The sequence below is a fragment of the Jaculus jaculus genome, chromosome 1 (assembly GCF_020740685.1).
Source record: "Jaculus jaculus isolate mJacJac1 chromosome 1, mJacJac1.mat.Y.cur, whole genome shotgun sequence".
Lineage (NCBI taxonomy): Eukaryota > Metazoa > Chordata > Mammalia > Rodentia > Dipodidae > Jaculus > Jaculus jaculus.
Genome location: NC_059102.1, coordinates 39,428,611 through 39,450,994, shown reverse-complemented (window position 1 = coordinate 39,450,994; position 22,384 = coordinate 39,428,611). Strand labels below are relative to the sequence as shown.

At 46.2% G+C, this 22,384-nt stretch overlaps 1 protein-coding gene across 1 annotated transcript in view; it reads right to left on the bottom strand.

The window, feature by feature from the left end:
- Pik3ap1 (phosphoinositide-3-kinase adaptor protein 1) overlaps positions 1-22,384 on the bottom strand; it is a 150,476-nt gene that overhangs the window by 5,964 nt on the left and 122,128 nt on the right. The window contains exons 13-16 of the mRNA XM_045130294.1: positions 21,101-21,173; positions 17,452-17,607; positions 9,479-9,549; positions 7,947-8,065 (exon numbers count right to left, since the gene is read on the bottom strand). Coding sequence (XP_044986229.1) covers positions 7,947-8,065; positions 9,479-9,549; positions 17,452-17,607; positions 21,101-21,173 — 419 coding nt within the window. The remainder of the gene's footprint in view (positions 1-7,946; positions 8,066-9,478; positions 9,550-17,451; positions 17,608-21,100; positions 21,174-22,384) is intronic.

The following is a 22,384-nucleotide window of genomic DNA, read 5'->3' as shown; positions in this document are numbered from 1 at the left end:
GACCTGGGGAGCCAAGCCTCGAACCGGGGTCCTTAGGCTTCACAGGCAAGCGCTTAACCGCTAAGCCATCTCTCCAGCCCTGTTTTCTTTTTTGAAGACAGGGTCTTGCTATGTAGTCCAAACTGGCCTCAAAATCCTGGTAATCCTCCTGCCTCAGCCTCCAGAGTGCTGGGATTTACAGGTGTGAACCATCATGTCCAGCTTAATGGTTCATTATGCAAAGACTCAGAAGTCCAACCCAAGCAATACTAAATCTACTTACACAACAAATATTTACCCATTTCCCACTATGTGCCAGTAATTGTGCTGGGCACTGGGGACAGCATGAAAAAAAAAATTAAGTCAAAGGTAGTTTATGGCCTGGAAACTTTCTGGCTCAGTAGTTTAGGTGCTTGCCTGCAAAACCTAACAAGCTGGGTTCAATTCTCCAGTCGCCAAGGAGAGCCAGATACACAAAGAGATGTACACATCTGGAGTTCGTTTGCGGCAGGTGGAGGCCCTGATGTGCCCATTCTCTCTGTCTATCTCTCTCCCCCCCCCCACCGCCTGCAAATAAATAATTTTTTAAAAAGTAGTTTCTTTTATCAGAGAGTTCGCCATCCACTGAGGAGTCAGAGATATAAACAAGGTTTGCAAGGTAGAAAGTGTAAAGACAGAGGTGTTTGGGGACCAAGAGTCTCTCTGTGTGGATCCATCAGTACAGGCTTCCTAGAGGAAGTGAAGTTTCAACTGAGTTGGAAAGGAGGTAAAAAAATTTTAAGCGGGGGAGAAAAAAAAACCCATGGAAATAGGAAGAAAAAAAAAAAAGCATGCTAGGGAGAGGAACAGGTTGGAGGAAGAAACAGTATAAAGTAGCCAGAAAATCTGATGGGACATAGGTGAGCACAGGAGAGGGGTGGGAGGCTGGAGAGGGCCAGGGCATACTAAGATACACAGCATTAATTTGGAGGCTCTTATGTCAGGAAATGGAATCTCTGCTGCTTTTGTTAGAGGAAGCACACTCCAGTTGGGGTGTGGAGGGGGCGCTGACTTGGGGCAGGGAGATAAGTGTGGGCTTCAAAGATGACTTGGGCGCTGGGCGATGGGAAGGAGGGGTGCATCTGACTGCTGAAAGGACAGCAGATGGAACGTGGCCTGGGGACACACTGGATGTGGGGAGGAAGGTGAGACTCGAGGTGGACTCCCAGGCTTGGGGCTCCGGGAAGGGAGAGAATGAGATCACTGCCCCAGGCCAGGAAGTCATCGGGAGCAGCTTGGGGTGTAAGTAGGTGAGCAGGCGGGTAGCTCAGTCCCGCACAGGCTGTGTCTGAGGTACCCGTGGCACATGTGAGTGAGCCCCAGTGAGCGCCAGAAGCGGAAGGTGGCGGTGGATGCAGGAGGCTGTCCGCTAGGCAGTTCAGGCTCTGCAGGCATTACGTGGGGTAAGCAGAGAAATGGGCCAAAACTGGGTTAGTATGACCAGTAGGCCAAGCAACTTGAGAAAGGAGGGAGTTGAGAACATGGGTAGAGAGGAATTACAGATTCCCAAAGAGGAAGCTGAGCTGGGGACACATGATCTCCCACCCAGCAGATCAGCCCTTCAGGCCTTTTATGAGAGGGGTTCACACTCCCTGCTGCAAGCTTGCCTTGCTGTTGGGAGCTGTAGCTGCTCTTTGACCATGAGAACTGAAGCTGTTTTTGGCTCTCCGGGCACAGAGACCTTATCGTATGGCCTTGGCAAACAGTCTTCAGGCACAGAGGCATTTGTGGAGCAGACTTTAGGCACGTAGGCACTGTCTGGAAAGTTTTATTTTCTGTATATAAGCTTGTGCTTGCCTGAATAAATCTGAGACCTTGATCAGAATATAGACTTGGTCTCCTTCTTTGTGTCTCTTGTCTCCCATCCAGGTTACTTTCCCCTCATGTCCTTGTTTAACTCCCCGCTGGCCGGGGCACCTTGCAGGACTGCTTACAACATAATTGACATACTTGCAGACCGTTTTCACACACAGAAATGCCTGCACACCTCAAGCTCTGTTACTTATAGGTCTCTCTGCAAACACTGCTTCTTTAGCAAAACACCTGTTACTCTTTTGCTGTCCCCCATCTTTATCACAACATGCTTCCAGATGCCGCAGATTATTCCCCTCCCGTTCCTTTCTCCAGGTTGAAATGCATCACGGGCACTGTTTCTATCTTAAAATCTCGATTTCTCCCCACAATTGTTTTCTTTTTTATTTTTTCTCATCCATTAGCAAAACTCAATACAAAATAAAAATAATTCCTGCAGAACCTTAGAGTCTCAAGCTTGACAGTTTTTATCTTAGTACACTTCAATAACTGGCTCCAAAGTCCTCGGACCCCAGGGATAAAAGGTCTTGGACTTGGATCTCTTCCTCCCCTGACGCCTAGACTCTCTTGGACAGGTATAACACATCCCTTGACTACAAGACTGTCCTGGAGTCAGGTGTGCCCAGATCGGCCACACAGAGCAAGCGTGACCTCAACTCTGTACCCATCTCCAAGTCTCAGATTCCACTCCCCCCCCCCCGCAAGACACTAAATACTACATCTCAGGCTTGTGGAGAGAATTAAACAAGTAATACATTTAGTATGTTTGACATAATGTCACATGCCATACAGTATGTTCTCATTAAATAATAACATTTTGGGGCTGGAGGGATTGCTTAGTAGTTAAGGCACTTGCCTACAAAGCCAAAGGACCCTGGTTCGATTCCCTAGGACCCAGGTAAGCCAGATGCACAAGGGGGCGCATGCATCTGGAGTTCGTTTACAGTGGCTAGAGGCCCTGGCATGCCCATTCTCTCTCTTCCTCTCTGCTCTTTCTCTCTCTCTCTCTCAAATAAATAAATAAGTTTTTAAAAATTTTAAAAATTAAAAGAATAATGACATTTTTAATTATCTCTGTGCATGCATGCATGTATGTTTGAGCATGTGGGTGCATGCAAGCCACTACTTGTGAGGTCTAAGGACAATGTCAGGTTCACCTTCACCTTCATAGGTTAGCTGGTCCCTGAGCTTCTCTGATCCACTTGTTTCAGCCTCCTCTCTCACTGTAGGGGAACTCGCTACTTGGTTCAGCTTTACACAGTTTCTGGGGATCTGAACTCAGGTTGTTGCACTTGTACAGCAAGCACTTTTACCCACGGATTCATCTCCAGTGATGGCAGTTATTACTGTAACCTCTCCTGTAAAGGCCCTTCCCCAGTCACCAGCAGATAGTAACTTTCAAGCAATAGGGTTAGAACACAGTACAAATTCAGGGGGTTGGACCAGATATGGCAAGTGCTCCTGGGAGTGGTGACACCCCGTCTCCTGTCCCCAGGCTGTGCCGGGGGACCTGCCTGTGAGTGCGGGGCAGCTTGGGCCGTGTGGGTGCTCACTCATCTGGGTCAGCATAGGGACGTTGCTGGGAACCAGTGACCAAGTGGAGAAAGCAAAGGTCAGATGGCGAGAAAGGAAAGTGGCAAAAACTGGAAGGGCTTCTTGCATTTTCTCAACACAGTCCCTGAAGAGCTTTACTTAAGTTAAAAGTTTTAAATGTTGAGGGGAAAAAAAAAAAGAATCCTTCTTTTTTTTGGGAGGGTGGGGGTGGGGCGGGGGTAGGGTTTCACTCTAGTTCAGGCTGACCTGGAATTCACTATGTAGTCTCAGGGGGACCTTGAACTCACGGCAATCCTCCTACCTCTGCCTCCTGAGTGCTGGGATTAAAGGTGTGCACCACCACACCTGGCTCCTCCTTTCTTTTTTAAAAATTTATTTGCAAACAGAGAAAAGAGAGAGCATAGGCATACCAGGGCTTCTAGTGGCTAGAAACAAACTCCAGATGCATAAGCCATTTTGTGCATCTGGCTTTACGTGGGTACTGGGAAAGTGAACCCTGGTTGTTACGCTTTGCAGGCAAGCACCTTAACTGCTGAGCCATCTCTCTAGTCCCCCCTTTCTTTCTTTTTGTAAAAAAATATTTATTTAAGCTGGGCATGGCAGCACACACCTTTAATTCCAGCTCTTAGGAGGCAGGGGTAGGAAGATGCTCTGAGTTTGAGGCCAGCCTGGGACTAGGGCTACAGTGAGATCCTACCTCGGAAAATGTATTTATTTATTTGCAAGGAGAGAGGGAGAGACAGAGAGAGAGAGAGAGAAAGGAGAGAGGGAGGGAGGGAGGGAGGGAGGGAGGGAGGGAGGGAGGGAGGGAGGGAGGGAGGGGGAGAATGGGTACATCAGGACCTCTAGCCACTGCAAATGAACTCCAGAAACATACTGGGGAATCGAACCTGGGACCTTAGGCTTTGTAGGTAAGCACCTTAACCACTGAGCAATCTCTCCAGGCCCCCCCCCCCTTTTTAAAGAAATTATTTATTAGGCCAGGCGTGGTGGTCCATGCCTTTAATCCCAGCACTTGGGAGGCAGAGGTAGGAGGATCTCTGTGAGTTCGAGGCCACCCTGAGATGACATAGTGAATTCCAGGTCAGCCTGAGCTAGAGTGAGACCCTACCTCGAAAAAACAACAACAACAAAAAGTATTTATTTATTTGAGAGAGAGCGAGAGCAAGACAGAAAGAGACAGAATGAAGCCGACATAATGAGCATGGGTGCACTAGGACCTCTTGCCACTGCAAAAAAAAACTCCAGACGCATTTGTCACTTTGTGCATCTGGCTTTATGTGGTTACTGGGAAATCAAACCCAGACCATCAGGCTTTACAAACAAGTACCTTAACTGCTGGGCCATTCTCCAGTCCAAGATCCTTCCTTTCTTACCCACTGTATTTTTCTTTTTATTTATCTGGCATGTGTGTATGATGTGTGTGCACATACATGTTTGTGTGTGCCATGGCATATGTGTGAAGTGTGGATGTCAGAAGACAACTGTCACGTAGGTCCTTGCCCTCCAACTTGTTCTGAAGCAGGGGTTCTCACGTTTCTGCTGGGAAATTCTCCTATCTCTGCCTCCCTTCTAGTGGTAGGTGTACTAGAATTATAGAGGCCTGCCTCAGTTTCTGGCTTTTACATGGAGTCTGGGGATCCAAACTCAGATATTATGAGTTGTGTGAAAATGGCCTGGATATCCATGACCTCACAGTGCCTGACACTATCTACACAAGACCGTCACAATAGGAGGAAAAGATCATGACATCAAAATAAAAGAGAGACTGATTGAGAGAGGGATGGGATATGATGGAGAGTGGAGTTTCAAAGGGGAAAGTGGGGGTGGGGGAGGAAGGGAATTACCATGGGATATTGTTTATAATCATGGAAGTTGTTAATAAAAAAACAAAAATTAAAAAAAAGAGTTGTGTGACAAGCACTGTATTCAGTGAGCCATTTCCTCAGCCCTACCCAATGGGCTGTTAACATCAGAGAATGTGACCCTATGACAAGCCCAATCTGTTTCCAAGGGTTTCTTTCTGTACTTGGTAACCAGGCTACTTGGCTTTGGCCATATTTTCAGTGACTCCACCGACCAGACCAGAGATCAGAAAGGCTCCTGTAGCATTTGCATGCAGATGTGTGGAAGAGCCAAGCAAATGAGTCACACTCTACTGGGGCTCACCTGCAAACCCTCAGATGTCTACTCTTCTCCTGTACAAACACATCACTCACATTATTAAAAAATATATATTTAAAGCCAGGTGTGGTGGCGCACGCCTTTAATCCCAGCACTCGGGAGGCAGAGGTAGGAGGATCACCATGAGTTCGAGGCCACCCTGAGACTACATAGTGAATTCCAGGTCAGCCTGGACTAGAGTGAGACCTACCTTGAAAAACCAATACACACACACACACACACACACACACACACACACACACACACACACACACATTTATTTATTTATTTAAGAGAGAAAGAGAGGCAGATGAGAGAGAAAACAAGGGTGCACCAGGACCTCTAGCACACAAACTCCAGATTCATGTGCTACCTTATGCATCTGGCTTTACATGGCTAATGGGGAATCAAACCCCAGTCCTTAGGCTTTGCAGGTAAGTACCTTAAGCCACTAAGCCATCTCTCTAGCCCTCATTCACATTTTTGAACTTTAACCATAGGCCAACACTCAATTCTAAGGGAGGGATGTTTATTAATAACTCCCTTGTATTATTGTTGTTGTTGAGTTTTTTTTTTTTTTTTTTTTAAAGTAGGGCCTTACTGTAGCTCTGGCTGACCTAGAATTCCACTATGTAGTCAGCACCCACGTAAAGCCAGACACAAAAAGTGTTCATGTGTCTGGCATTCATTTGCAGTGGCAAAAGACCCTAGTGCATGCACATGGGTGCGCGCACACACACAAATATATAAATGAAAAAACATTTTTTAAAAAGTTAACTCCAGCTGGGTGTGGTGGCACACGCCTCCCATCCCAGCACTTGGGAGGCAGAGGTAGGAGGATCACTGTGAGTTTGAGGCCACCTTGAGACTACATAGTGAATTCCAGGTCAGCCTGGACTAGAGTGAGACCCTACCTCGAAAACCCAAAAATAAATAAATAAAAAGTTAACTCCAGGGCTGCAGACATGGCTTAATGGTTAAGTGCTTGCCTTTGAAGCCTAAGGAACCTGGTTCAAGGCTCAATTCCCCAGTACCCATGTAAGCCAGATGTACAAGGTAGCACATGCATCTGGAGTTCATTTGCAATGGCTGGAGGCCCTGGTGGCCCATTCTCTCTCTTTCTCTCTCTCTGCCTCTTTCTCTCTGTCTGCCTGTTGCTCTCAAATAAATAAATAAAAATAGAACAAAAAACTTTTAATTCTTCCTTTAAAAAAAAAAGTTAACTCCAAGACCTACATAAGCCAAATACACAAGGTGACGCATGGAGTTTGATTGCAGTGGCTGGAAGCCCTGGCATGCCAATTCATATTTTCTCTCTCTTGCTTACTCTCTCTCTCTCATAAAAAAAAAATTTACAAAACAAAAGTTAAGTCATCTAAGTTCACAAGTGGCAATGGGAAGCTTTCCCCTGACAGAGTGGCTTCTAGAGCCGTGCTTACCCCAAGAGATCAGGTCACTTCTCTCCCTCATTTTCAATTCTCATTCTTCCTACCTCCTGCTCCTGAAATACCCAGTTCTCACAATACAACCAGGGGAATTTGATACTAGTCAGCCAGACAGATAATTGCTTTAAGAGTTGACAGTTAGCTGGGCATGGTGGCGCACACCTTTAATCCCAGCACTTGGGAGGCAGAGGTAGGAGGATCACTGTGAGTTCAAGGCCACCCTGAGACTGCATAGTGAATTCCAGGTCAGCCTGGGCCAGAGTGAGACCCTATCTCACCAAACCAAAAAAAAAAAAAGTTGACAGTTATCCTCTTTTTTTCTCTCTTTCTACTTGCAAACAAAATAAATAAATAAAATTTTTAAAAAATAAAAGGGGGGCTGGAGAAATGGCTTAGCAGTTAAAGTATTTGCCTGTGAAGCCAAAGGACCCAAGGTTCAATTCCCCAGGACCCATGTGAACCAGATGCACAAGGGGCACATGGATATGGAATTCATATGCAGTAGCTAGAGGCCCTAGCATGCCCATTCTCTCTTTCTCTCTGCTTGAAAATAAATAAATAAAATTTTTTAAAAAAAAAGAGTTGACAGTTACCCACATACTTTATGTATGACTTTAAATGCCATTTAAAGTATGTGGAACTGAGCTGGGTGTGGTGGCATAGGCCTATAATCCCAGGTCTCTGGAGGCTAAAGTGGAAGGATTGAGAGTTCAAAGCCAGCATGGACTACATAGTAAGACACTGTCTAAAAAAAAAACTCAAGATCCCAAACCAAGCCAATCAAAGGGCCAGAACATATTTGCAACTGAATAAAGCACTGCTTGTTTCTGAAGCGCCTACACTGACTGTCAAGGGCAGGTACCTCAGTGCTGGCCTCATTCTTCGGTTATTTTAGAACTCCTCCTCTTCTCTTCCCTCTGCTATTAAGACATTTCACCTTTGCTTCAACTTTACCTCTGAGAGGCAGCTCGAGGAGGCACTCTGGGGGGCCTCTCAAAGGACATGACAGGTGTTCCGTCTACTTGGGTGGGACCTGGACTGCGACTTCTGATGACTTCAGGGACTTCGTTATCCTACAGGGAGCAAGATGAGAAGGAAAGGTGAGTGTCGCACTTAGCACATTCATTGGTGTGCCATCGGAAAGCCCTTCCCCTCCTCGGGTGTTGGATGTAGGCTGCTCCCAAACCAACAGTCAACCCAGTATCACCACCAGCTTTTCATGTCCTTCTGGGATCAACCAGGATACAGGATGCCCCAAATTATCACAAATTTCCTGAGTCTCAGTCTTTACGGCTCCAGCCAGGTCTATGGTCTGCCAACATCCATGTTGCCTGGGTGCCTGCTGGTATGGTCTCCCTGGGACTCTGTTCTCAGGAATCTTCAGGGCTTGTGGTGACCCATGTGGTCCCTCAGGCTCAGCCCAGCCACTGGTCACCAGGTCAGGACAGACACTGACCCAAGTGGCTAACTAACTTGGAGTGGGGCCTTAAAGAAATAGACACATGAAGCAGTTGCTTCCCATCCCTTCTCCCTCCAACCTGCCAGTCACCAACGTGCTTTTTGTGTCTCTGGATTTACCCATTCTAGATATTTCTTTTTGAGCTGGGTGTGGTGGCACATGCCTTTAATCCCAGCACTGGGGAGGCTGAGGTAGGAGGATCGCCATGAGCCCAGGCCACCCTGAGACTACGTAGTGAATTCCAGGTTAGCCTGGGCTAGAGTCAAATCCTACCTCAAAGAACCAAAAAAAGTAAAAATAATAATAAAAATATATATATATATATACATATATATATACACACATATATATATATATACATACATACATACATACAAACATATATATATGTGTGTTTAATTTGTTTTGGGGTAGGGTCTCACTCAAGCCCAGGCTGACCTGAAATTCACAATGTAGTCTCAGGACTTTTTTCTTTTAAAAAATATTTTAGGGCTGGAGGGGTGGCTTAGCGGTTAAGCACTTCCTGTGAAGCCTGAGGACCTCAGTTCAAGGCTCATTTCCCCAGGACCCATGTTAACCAGATGCACAAAGGGGCGCAAGCATCTGGAGTTCCCATTCTCTCTGCCTCTTTCTCTCTGTCTGTCGCTCTCAAATAAATAAACAAAAAAAAATTTTAATTAAAAAATATTTTAATTTACTTATTTGAGAAAAGAAAGAGAGAGAATGAGAATAGACATGGAAGGGTTTCTGCCACTGCAAACGAACACCAGATGCACATACAATTTTGTGCTTATGGTTTTAAGTCAGTATTGGGGTATCGAACCTAGGCTGGCAGGTTTTGCTATATGCCTTTAACCTCTCCAGCTCCCATTCTAGATATTTCATGTAATTTCATACAAATGGCACCCGATAACATGTGACCTTTGATGTCTGGTTTCTTCCCCTCAGATTCCTTTTTCTAGCCGTCAGATGAGGACACGACCCCCTAAGAACAGGCAGATAGACAGGGTGGGGTCCCAGCTCTCACCTCATTGTCACCCTCCATCCCGCTGCTTACACTCAGGAGGCTCCGTGTGCTTGATCGGTTACTCATGCTGCCTAAAGGGGAGAAACAAAATTAGCTGGACTGTGGGCTCTGTCAGCAGAAAACAAAATGCTGGATTCTAGCAGTAACTTATGTTTACTGATAGAAACATGCCCTAATCTGTTAACACAAGAGGCTTCCAAGTGTAGCCATCTCAAGCCATTTTATTAGAGTTCAATTTTTCTTTGCAGCATTACATGAAATGGTTCAGTTTTTGATGACCACTTGGGGCTTAATAGCTACCATTTACCCAGGGCTTACCACATGTTGAGCGCTTCAAAAGCATGATTGCCATTTAATCCCTTTGAAAATCCTATTTGATATCAGTGCTTTAGGTTTGACAGACAGAGATACAGAGGCGCTTGGAATCTCAGTTGTTCTCTGAATCTGCAAACTGATTTTGTTGCTGCAGCCTTTTTACTCCGGCATTATGGCAAACGTGTGCAAGTAATCCCCTTTTCTAGTAAGGGATCAGACACTGACATGGAAAGGGGTACAAGCGGCAGTACAAGGCCATGGGTTCCATCCCCAGAGCCGCGAAAACAAAAAATGCACAGCACAAAGCTGGGGTGACAGCCCAGTCAGTATGAAGCACTTGCCACACAGGCATGAGAACTCGAGTTCAAAACCCCAGAACCTACACAAAGCGCCAGATATGGCAGCGTGCTCAGAAGACAGAGGCCAGTGGAGCCCTGGGCCAAGCTGCCTACGTGAGCCAAGTGAAAACGCTGGACTCGGCGAGGGGCCCTGTCTCATAAAATAAGGCGGACAGCAAGTGAGGGAGACACTCAGTATCAGCCTCTGGCTTCCACATGCATGGACACGCACATACACACATGCATGTGCACCATACACACACAAACATACACACATGTATGCACACCACACACACACATATATGCACAACATATGTACAACATATGCACACATATATGCACAACATATACACACAGTCATATACACACACATGAACACCATATACACAAATACTCATACACACATGTATGTGCAACATAACATACACACACAAACACATACGTACACCATACACACACACATACACACACACACAATTATACAACACAAATTCAAAAGAATAATTTATACTCATGGTAGAACTGTGACTATGGAAGATTACGTGCTAAAGGCTTTTGAGTTGGGAATTAATTATCTATCTCATTATGAAAGTACTATCCAATAGAACTTCCTGGCAATGTTCTATTGTGTGCTACTCAATATAGTAGCTAGTGTGAAATGCAGATAGAATTGAGGAAAAGAATTTAAAATTTTAGGAATTTGCTTTGAGACAGGGCTTTATAGGTAACTTAGGCTAGCCTGGAACTCATGATCCTCCTGACTTAGCCTCCAAAATATAAGTATGCACTATCGCATCAGCCAAATTTATTGTTTTGATTAACTTAAATTTAAATATCCAATGAAGTCAATGAACAACATAGCACTGGAAAAATCCCAAGCATGTGATCAGTAGTGGGGAAGGGTAATCGTTAACCAACTATAACAATATTGGCTCTTTTTCTCCTTTTGTTTTTGGTGCTGGTAACTAAACCCAGGGTCTCAAAAATGCTAAGCAAGGGCTGGGGAGATTGCACAGTGGTTAAAGGCACTTGCTCACAAGCTTGCTGACCTGAGCCTGATCCTCCTCAGCACACAGACCTGTGACTCCCAACATGCCCGTGGCAATGAGAGGCGTAGGCAGGGGAATCAGGAAGCTCAAGGGCCAGCTAGCCTCGTGTAAATGGTAGCAAAACAACAAGAGACCCTGTCTCAAAAGAAGGTGGAAGGAGAAGATGGACACCTTGAGGTTGTCCATAGACCTCCACATGTTCTCCAGGGCACACACATGCACACACTCACACACAACTTTATACACAAGAAGGGAAAAAGACTCTCAAATAAATAAAATAAATAAATAAACCAAAAAAAAAGGGGGGGGCTGGAGAGATGGCTTAGTGGTTAAGCACTTGCCTGTGAAGCCTAAGGACCTCTGTTCAAGGCTCGATTCCCCAGGACCCATGTGAGCCAGATGCACAAGATAGTGCATGCATCTAGAGTTCGGTTGCAGTGGCTGGAGGCCCTGGTACACCCATTCTCTCTTTATCTATCTGCCTCTTTCTCTTTGTGTCTGTCACTCTCAAATAAGTAAAAAAATAATAAAATATTTTTAAAAGAAGGGGAAAAGTTAAGCAAATGCCTTCCCACTAAGCTACCTCCCTAGCTCTAAAAAGATTTTACCTTTGTAACTTTAATTTATCAATATTGCCACTAACAGTATGCCAAATCTTAGGTTTGTTGAATTTCTACCTAAAACAGCTCCTAATCAGAGTAGTTTGCAGGCAAACAGTCTCCAGTTTTGACATCATTATGGTATGAATTTTTCTTTTTTTAAAGTTTTTAAAAAATTTTAACATTTATTTATTTTTAAATATTTCATGTTTATTTATTATTTGACAGAGAGAAAGAGGGAGAGAGGGGCGGGGGAGAACGGGTGCATCAGGGCCTCCAGCCACTGCGAACGAACTCCAGACGCATCTGCCACCTTGTGCATCTGGCTTATGTGGGTTCTGGGGAATCAAACCTGGGTCCTTTGGCTTTGCAGGCAAATGCCTTAATCGCTAAGCCATTCCTCCAGCCCTAAACAATTTTTTTTAATATATTATTTATTTGCAAGCACAGAGAGAGAGAAAAAGTATAGACATTCTAGGGGCCTCCAGCCACTGCAAACAAATGACAGATGTATGCATCACTTTGTGCATCTGGCTTTACATGGATACTGGGGAATCAAACCTGGGTTGTTATGCTTTGCAGGCAAGCACCTTAACTGCTGAGCCATCTCTCTAGCTCCTGAGTTTTTTAAAATTAATTAATTATTTGAGCGAGCAAGAGAGAGAGAGAGATAGAGAGAGAGAATGGACATGCCATGGCCTCTAGCTACTGCAAACAAATTCCAGACACAATAGAGCATATTAGATAGCATAGAATTTTGGGTTTTTTTGTAAGCAGTTTTTTGTTTTATTTATTCTTTTTTTTTTTTCTTTTTGAGGTAGGGTCTTGCTATGTAGACCTAGCTGACCTGGAACTTGTGGCAATCCTCCTGTTTCTGCCTCCAAAATGCTGGGATTACAGGTTAGTTCATTCATTAGGTACATGCCACCCTGTCTGTCCTTTTTATTTGGTTTCCCCACTCATAACTCAGTTTAGCTGCCAGCATATGTTCCTCCCCTCCCCAGCAAAACGCTTCTCACATGGCTAAAGCCTCCGCAGTCTGCTGTGCTCAGAGAAAATGCCATCACATGTCATCCATTACCGTCTATGACAGTCTCCACAACGGCTCCCACCCAGTTCTGAAGGTCATCCATGAGTGAGAAGTCAAACACACTCCTAGACAGGGACTCTATGACTCCACGCTCACATCCATCAACCCCTGCAGCCTTCCCTTACATTCTTTTTTTTTTTTTTTTTAGTTTTGTGAGGTCGCGTTTCACTCTAGCCCAGAGTGATCTGCTGGAATTCACTATGTAGTTTCGCAGTGATCCTCCTACCTTTGCCTCCCGATTGCTGGGACTAAGGGTGTGCACCACCACGCCTGGCTTAAAAGATTATCTAATTTTGTAATTTTTTTTTTTTAATTTAGAGAGAGAGAAAATGGGAATGCCAGGGCCTTGAGCTGCTGTGAACGACCTCCAGGCACACGCGCCCCCTTGTGGCACATGTGTGACATTGTCCACTTGCATAACTGTCCATCTGGCTATGTGGGACTTGGTGATCTGAACATGAGTTCTTAGGCTTCATAGGCAAGTGCTTTTATGGCTAAGCCATGTCTCCAGCCCCATTCTTTCTTTCTTTTCTTTTTAATATTTATTCATTTATTTATTTATTAGAGAAAGGAGAGAGGGAGAGAGTGACAGAGAGAGAGAAAAAGAGAATGGGCATGCCAGGGCCTCCAGCCACTGCAAATGAACTCCAGACACATGCACCACCATGTGCATCTGGCTTATGTGGGACCTAGAGAATTGAACCTTGGTGCTTAGGCTTCTCAGGCAAGCACCTTAACTGCTAAGCCATCTCTCCAGCCCTTTTTCACTTAAAAAAATTTTTTTTTGAGGCAGGGTCTCACTCTAGCCAGGCAGATCTGTAATTTACTATGTAGTCTCAGTCTGGCTTTGAACTCACAGGGATCCTCCTACCTCTGTCACCCAAGTGCTGGAATTAAAGGTGTGTGCCACCATGCCTGGCACTCTTTAATTTTTTAAAAAATATTTATTTATTTGTCAGAGAGAAAGGGGCAGATAAAGACAGAAAGAAACACTTGCATTCTTATATTTTTAATCCCAGCCACAAACACTGGCTCCCTTCATCTTATTGCCCTGTACAGGCTCATGACTGGCCCATGCCCTCCTGGGCAACACAGTTGGCAGAAGCACCTAGTTGCAGCCCCATCCTGTGCCCTCTTACCAGTGGGAGGAGAAGGGTACCACACCTTGCTAGTCTTTGCCATCAAGGAAGAAGGAGCAGACAGCATCGAGCTCATGCGATTTTTGTACTTTCTTCCATTATGAGCCCATGTGGTAGTTTGAATGGGTGTAGACTCAGGTGTTTTTATTAAAGCTTGTAACTTGGGTCTCCAGCCACTTGGCTGGGGTAGATGTCACTGGGGACAGACCCTGTACACATTTCCAGCTACCCCAAGTAAAATACAGACAACAGCTTTGCAATGGCAGAAGTCTGCACTTAAGATGAGTACGTTGTGTCTGTCCTTTTAAGTTGCCTGATGTTCCCCTCTTCCATGTGAAGTGGGGCCTCCCCAGAAGACCTCCTCCTCTCTCATGTCTGAGACGCGCACTGACCTCTGGCTTCCTCTGCGGCCTGCAATCCCTGGGGGACTCTCTCTAGCGTCTAGTGTTACATTTCTCAAATTACCTTGGGGTGTGTGTCTGTGGAATGGGGGGGCTCAGAGTCCACACTGTCATCCTGTTATGTTTGGGGAGGTGTTCTCCTTGTCCAGGCTACACTTGGACATGGTGATGTTTCAGGCTTTGCATCTGTCACAGGTAATGGTGGCCGGAACATTTACTGAAGAGGTTGCTGGTTCCACTACCACCTTTGCCACTCTGGCTATGTGATCTTTAGTGAGATGACCCACCTATAGAGTAACAAGGGAAAGTGGTTCAGAGGTTCTTGACCTAGGAGCATAGGTGGGCAAAATTTGTATGTGTGTGTGTGTGTGTGTGTGTGTGTAGACATGTATGTCTTCCTGAGAAATCAATCCAGAACATACATACAAATTCTCAAAGGGGTTATGATGTCAAAAACTACAACTCTAGGGCTGGAGGGATGGCTTAGCAGATAAGGTGCTTGCCTGCAAAGCCAAAGGACCCAGGGTCTATTCCCCAGGTCCCACGTTAGCCAGATGCACAAGGTAGCACATGTGTTTGGAGTTCATTTGCAGTGGCTGCAGGCCCTGGCGTGCCCATTCTTTCTCTCCCTCTTTCTCTCTGTCTAAAAAATAAAAATAATTTTACAAAAAGGATTACAACTGGACGTTGGATGGCCTTCCTGCTCAGGCATTTATTTGGAGTCCTCTGCCTCACTTGTAGGCAGACACGAGTCCTGAAATGTAGCTTCCCTCTGGCTCTTTTGTTGCTTTTCCAGTTGTTTTGCTCACAATGAAATGTATGCTCAACAAGAAACCCAATCCATTGCATCGGTGCAGCCAACCTGGTTGGAGTGGGCTAGCATCTCCCTGGATCAGAAACAAAGCCCCCGCCCCTCCCCTCCCCCCCCCCCGCCTTCCTCTCCCCCCCCCCCAGCCGGCGCATTGGCAGTATTGTCTGCCGCAATCAGACACCCATTCAAGCTTCCCAGCCCAAAGGAAGACTCTCCTAATCAGATCCTGAAGTGCCTGTGAAGAAGTCAGAATGCTCAAATTTGAGTCCATTGTTGTCTGCTGTTTCTGATTTCATGCCCTTGGCTTCCCCTTAGCACAGCTGGGAAAGGAGCTAAAATGGGGTGAAAGTCCTGACTCCAAATCCAGGCTGAGTTCAAATCCTAGCTCAGCTCAGTTGTCGGAGACAGAAAACTCAGGACAAGGAACTAACCTCTGAAGCTTCCTGCTCATCTGGAAGAGGTTAAGATTCTACCTTACAGAGGCTTTGTGAAGACAATTCACATTTGATGAATGCTCAGTAAACATTCACTATTATTATGCGGCAGGATAAAAAGGGAAGATTAAGGGAACATGGAAAGGGAACAAAGCCCCTCACCTTGAGATCTCTTTTTTGTTTCCTGCTGGCTTAAAGTTAATATAACCAATAAAACCAAAATTGCTTAGGGTAATGCATGCTTTCCTAAATACATCTCAAGCAAAGATTCTAAAAACAATAAATAAACTTGCTTACTTAGGGTTACAACATTTGTAGCCTCAAGTTTAACCATGTTAGCATTCCTTTCATCCTCTAACCCAGGCAATACACCTCACAAAGTCATCTTAAGATTTCATGTACAAAAGCCGGGTGTGGTGGTGCATGCCTTTAATCCCAGCACTTGGAAGGCAGAAGAAGGAGGATTGCCATGAGTTCGAGGCCACACTGAGGCTACATAGTGAACTCCAGGTCAGCCTGGACCAGAGTGAGACCCTACCTCAAAAAAATATATATATGTATAAAAAAGATTTCATGTACAAAAGGGAAGAAATGAATTCACCAGATCCTGTTTTCAAAACTTTACTAAATTTTAAAACATTTGTTTCCTCTTAAAACCCTGTTGTACATTATATTATATATTATTACATTATATTATATATATTATATTATATATTATATTATATTATACAGACAATACTGCCAATGTGCCAGCTGGGGGGGTGGGGGCAGGGGCTTTGTTTCTGAGATATATATATATATATATATATATATACATATATATATATATATATATATATATATACATACATGAACACACACATATATATGTATATATATACACCCAAGCCCTCTCTCTCTCATGTTAGGGGTATGCTAGGGGTCCTTGTCTTAAGGATCTCTCTCTCTCTCTGAATGTTGTAGCTTAAATCTAAAGCATGCACAATCCCTCATGTCTACTCAATAAACTCATTCACTAGGCTTCGCTACAGCTCCTTCTGAATTCTCTTCTGCAGTTTACTTAAGGGTTTGGTTGTGTCTAAGTGGAGGTCACTAAGAGAGGAGTTGCTCAGGCTATGGTGGCTGCGCTGGGTTGCAAGCATCTCCCCACCATTACTGAAAATTATCAGTGTTGTCTATTTATAAAAAGGAAAGATATAGGGCTGGAGAAATAGCAGTTAAGGCACTTGCCTGCAAAGCCTAAGGACCTGGGTTTGATTCCCTAGTGCCCAGGTTTTATTCCCCAGTACCCACGTAAAGCCAGATGCACAAAGTGGCCCATGCAGCTGAAGTTCCTTTGCCATGGCTAGAGGACCTGATAAACCATTGATTCTCATTCTCTCGCTCTCTCTGCTTGCTAATAAAAAACAAAAATATTTTTTTTAAAGAAAAGATACAGGAACAACCATCATACAACTGAGCTTCAAGAAACAAAAGCAAAAGCAATTCTCACAGGTGGACTATTCCACATAATGTACACCCCTCAAAACCAAATCAGGCTCCAGTTGAGATCTCAGAGCTCATAACAAAATGTTTACAAAAAGCTGAAGGCATCGTGGTGAACACCTTTAATCCCAGTACTGGAGGGGAGGGGGTCAGAGGTAGGAGGATCTCTGTGAGTTCAAGACCACCCTGAGACTAGAGTGAATTCCAGGTCTGCCTGGGCTAGAGCAAAGCCCTACTTTGAAAAACAAACAACAACAACAAAAGCTGAAGGCTGGAGGCCAGTGGTGAGGGTGCCTCTGGCTTGCTGCTTACTGGCTGTGCTGGAGGTACTGTCTGTTTTCCAGTCGCCTCGCCTTAGCTCTGCCCTTGGGGGGAAGACACTCTTCCTGGGGCCACTCTCATACACCCCAAACTCCACCTTCCCGGGCAGGTGCTGCGAGTGCCGGATTGGGACTGTGATCTCCAGATCTGGAACAGAGGAGAAAGGGAGAATTGTCATTGCCAGGCCGCACCGCTGCTCCCAGTCCACCTGCCTATTGCCCCTGAGCCTGAAGGGGACAGGAGGCCCTGGATTCTTCTCCCCTTCAGTGCTGAAAAGCCACAGAATCCAGTGTGAGTAGGCGGAGGGCATCTGTCTCTGGGAGTGGACGGAACGTGCCTTTAGTGAGAGGTTTGGGTTCCCTGCCCTACTGCTCAGCAGCCTTGCAACTAGTGGAAGGCGGCTTTTCTGAATCAGCCTCCTGTCTGAGGAGGAGGTCATGAACATCACTGGTGGTATCACATACCATCCCGTTCAACAGGCTCATATGTTTAGCTCTCCGAATCCCTGTAATACCCAAGTAAAGGATGTAGCTATCGTCATTCCTAGCAGAAGCCAAGCAACAAAGGGGTAAAGCCACATTATCCCCATACAGCTAGCACTGATCTGGGATCAACCTGGCTTGAAAGTCTGGCCACTTTCTAACTATACGGTTTAGGGTCTCTAGGCCCCTGAATTCCTAACAGATGGAGGGTGAGAGATGGGCCATCTAACAGTGACCCGGGGAGTTCATGACTAGACCTTCAGGCCTGGAGAAGACTGTGATTTGCAAATACAGGCAGATTCCCTTGCCCAGCACAGCACTGGCCTGACCTCTTCCTGGCCCAGCCGAGCCACTGGTTTACCTTTAGCCCTCCCTGTATTTCCTCCTCAGGATTCTGGGAGCAGAAACAGCTTTGGGGCTCCCCTCAGGCCACAGCGAGGCCTCAGGGAGCCCTTGGGAGCCAGGGTGGAAGAGGAGGAAGCTTTGGGATATGGGCTGTCTTCCCAGTACCGTGTCTAGCACCTCTGTTCTAGGGGACCAGCGCAGAGCAGGAGGAAGTTCAGAGCTTGTGGCGCACCAAGAGGGTAAGTGCACAAATGAGAACACCGTGGAAGGAGCAGTGGAAGGGCAGGGTGGGCGGCCTTCACGGTCAACAGCCTGCAGAGAGAACACTCACGGGGTGGACTATGGGTTTGTGAAGGCCCTCTCTAGAGCCTTCTTGGCTCTAGAGACACTGGTTCCAGGGGTACCAGAGGTCCGGTGTTCAGCCAGTTTCTCTCTTTCATGGGATGGAGTATGTTCTTCATGTGCCAAGCTCTCTGATCACATTCTGCCATGAAAGCTCCTCCCAAACTCGGAGCCCTCCGGGCAGAGCCCAGCCAGCCCTCTCCTCCGGGGACCACACAGACGTCACTTTTCCTTCTTAGCTCTGGCCCACTTTTCAATAAAATCACCTTTTGTCTGAGTCATTAACTTCAAGGTGGTACTTTCCCACCCTCAACCAGTTCTTTTTTTTAATTATTTATTTATTTGACAGAGAAAGAGGGGGAGAGAGAGTGAATGAATGGGTGCTCCAGGGCCTCCAGCCACTGCAAACAAACCAGATGTATGCGCCCCCTTGTGTATCTGGCTAACGTGGGTCCTGGGGAATCGAACCTGGGTCCTTTAGTTTTGCAGGCAAACACCTTAACTGCTAAGCCATCCCTCCAGCCCCCTCAACCGGTTCTCTGAGGAAGGATACAATGGATGAAGAAGAAAAAATGGAGGTCAAACGTTCAAATAATCAGGCAGGGCTAGTCTAAATGTTCCTAAAACCCTGTCATCCTTTGCATAGTGGATAGCACTTTTCTGAAGTGTGTTCATCTCGCATTATTGCTTCTCATTGAGCCTCATAACTTTCCTATTATTCAGTAGGTATGAGCCATGAGGAAACTGAGGCAGCATGAGCAAAGGAATGAGCTCAGATCATAAAGTGGTTCTGTGATAAAACAAGGACCAGAACCCATGCAGGACACACCCCTTGGGCCAGAGCCCGCTGCTACGCAGGTCACACCCTGAACACAAATACCAACTGTCTTCCTTGCAGAGCCATGGCATCCAGCAAGCCACAGAGCCCAGCCCCTCACTGATTTCCCATGCCAGCAATGTCCTGTGCTGGCCCATAAGAGCAAAGGAACTCTACCTGGCACTGAAGACAAGGTGAGAAGTGACCATGAAGGGAGGCTCTGTTTTCAAGTTTTAACTCAAGTTAAAGAAAAATGATAAGTATTTTTCTTTCTTTCATTTTTTTCTTTTCTTTTTTCTTTATGTATTTTTTGGGGGGCGCGGTTTTTCAGGTAGGGTCTCACTCTAGTCCAGGCTGACCTGGAATTCACTATGTAGCCTCAGGGTGGCCTCAAACTCACAGTGATCCTCCTACCTCTGCCTCCCAAGTGCTGGGATTAAAGGCATGCACCACCACATCAGGTTCACTGAGTTCTTTTTTTTTTTTTTTTTAATATTATTTGAGCTGGGCATGGTATCACACACCTTTAATCCCAGCACTTAGGAGGCAGTGGTAGCAGGATTGCTGTGAGTTCCAGGCCAGCCTGAGACTATAAAGTGAATTTCAGGTCAGTCTAAGCTAGAGCGAGAACCTACCTCCAAAAGCAAAACAAAACAAACAAAAAATTATTTATTTAAGCCAGGTGTCGTGGCACACGCCTTTAATCCCAGCACTCGGGAGGCAGAGGTAGGAGGATCACCACGAGTTTGAGGCCACCCTGATACTACATAGTGAGTTCTATATCAGCCTGGGCTAGAGTGAGATCCTACCTCAAAAAACCAAATATATATATTTGTAAGGAGAGTGGGGAGAGAGATGATAGACGTGCCAGGGCCTCCTGCCACTGCAGACAGACCAGATGCATGTATCAGTTTATGCAACTGGCTCCATGAGGGTTCAGGGGGATCAAACCCAGGCTGTCAGGCTTTGTGAGCAAGCACCTTTAACCACTGAGCCATCTCCCCAGCCCACCCCTTAGTTCTTTACATAAGGGGTTCCTGACAGGAGCCTTTCTTTGCCACTCCTCTTGCTAGAAAGCTTTCCAGGGTGAAACACTGACATCCAGCACACTGGAGGCTACCAGCAGGAAGATGCAATGTGGACAGAGGCCAAGCCCTTGTTCAGGGTAGGCGGTATCACATGGCTGGTGCCATGAAAAGGCATGGAAGAGACAGGGCTCAGTCCGCAATATGTGCAACTGGCATTCATGGCCCTGCCGTTGCATGGTAGGTTCCTGGATGCTGCATCAGAAGCAGACGCTATGTTACAAGGCTCCCTAACGTCTCTGCTCTGCTTTCTCCCATGTTCTCCTCCTTGACAAGGGTAGCGGCAGGCACCAGGAAGAAAGCATTGCCAGCCTCTTTGAGTAGGAGGCAGGTTCTACCCATTCATTCGCTCACTGGCAGGGCATGCCTGTGCCGTGTGCTGAGTACTACCGTGTTTATAGAAGCAGCGAGACAAACCCGTGTCTGAATGGCTCTCAAAGTTCAATGGAGGATCCAGAACAGTACACGGGTGCTGGGAAAGCAGTCTTTCCACTCAGGCCACAGCAGAAGGGAGAGTCAAGGGCGACAGCGATGTTCCCCACAATACACTACCCAGGGAAGCCACATACCTGTCTGCTTTCCAAATTTTTGCTTCTCTCTCTGTCTTCGGGTGATGCTGTCTCTTAGCCTCTTAAGATTTTCCTGCAAAGAAGTTCATTTATTATTTAAACACAGCAGCATGACACCCTCTGGGCATTGGAGCTCTGTTCTTACTTTATGCTGTACATATGCACTATCACATTGCAATCATATTTTCAAGATGCCACCAGAGAAACCCAGGTCCTAGATAAATTCTGCCTTAAGAGAAGCCATCTCGCTTAGCAATTAGAGTTTGCCTGCAAAGCCTAAGGATCCATGTTCAACTCTGCAGATCCCATGTAAGCCAGACACACAAAGGTGAAGCAAATGGAAGGTCACACATGCCCACTAGGTGGCGCAAGCATCTGGAACTTTATAGTAGTGGCTTAGGCCCTAGTGTGCCAATTTTCTCTCTTTCTGTGTCTCTCTTCATCTCTCTCTCTCTCTCAAAAATAGAAAATAAATAAATAAATAAAAAAGAGAAGCCATCTTTCCACAGACAAGTGTCTGCCTTCAGGTGCCTCGCCCCATTCTTAGCCCTACTATGTGCTGACCTCCTCCATCCACACCACATAGTCAGACCACTGCTGAGCTGCTCACAAACTCGCATGTGTTCCTGCCTCAGACTGTGCTCTCTCTTCAGTCTTCTGACCTTGAGGAACACTAATTCTTCTCCACGAACTCGTTCCAGGTCTGGGTCAAGGCCACCAACTCCCTGAACATCCTCAGATGGCCCCAGTCCTTAGTGCTGTCCAGCCAACCAGCTGGCACTTGGGCTATGTGGCCTTGCATGTGCACTTTCCAAGGATAAGAGACCAGACCTTGTACTTTTCTGTAATCCTGCCATTCAGTCCTCTGTGGTCATTGACTAAATGTTGAATAGATGTGTGAAGGTCAGGATTTGTTTCTGTTTTAGTCAGTCTACAGCAACACTGCTTGAGCATCCTGAGGAAATCAAGCCCCTGAGCTCTCCCCAGCAAAAATGTCCACAGTCTGGCTAGAGCCAAAGGGGGAGACATGAAGCTGCAGGAGGCCAGAGTGGAAGGGCTGGCCTGTCTGCACCTGGGAGCTGAGGGGACTGAGCCCAGGAGATGGATGTAGAATGCTGAGAGCTGGCTGCGATGTTAAGGCTTTGGTGCCCTGTGGGTGGAGGAGGTAGAGGCAAGGAGACCCACGCAGTCGCCAGGTCGCAGGCAGAACGCAGGTGACAGCAGTGACAGGGCGGCGCAGCTGGGGAAACGGAAAGATACCAGAGGGAGAGCAGCACCGAGCAA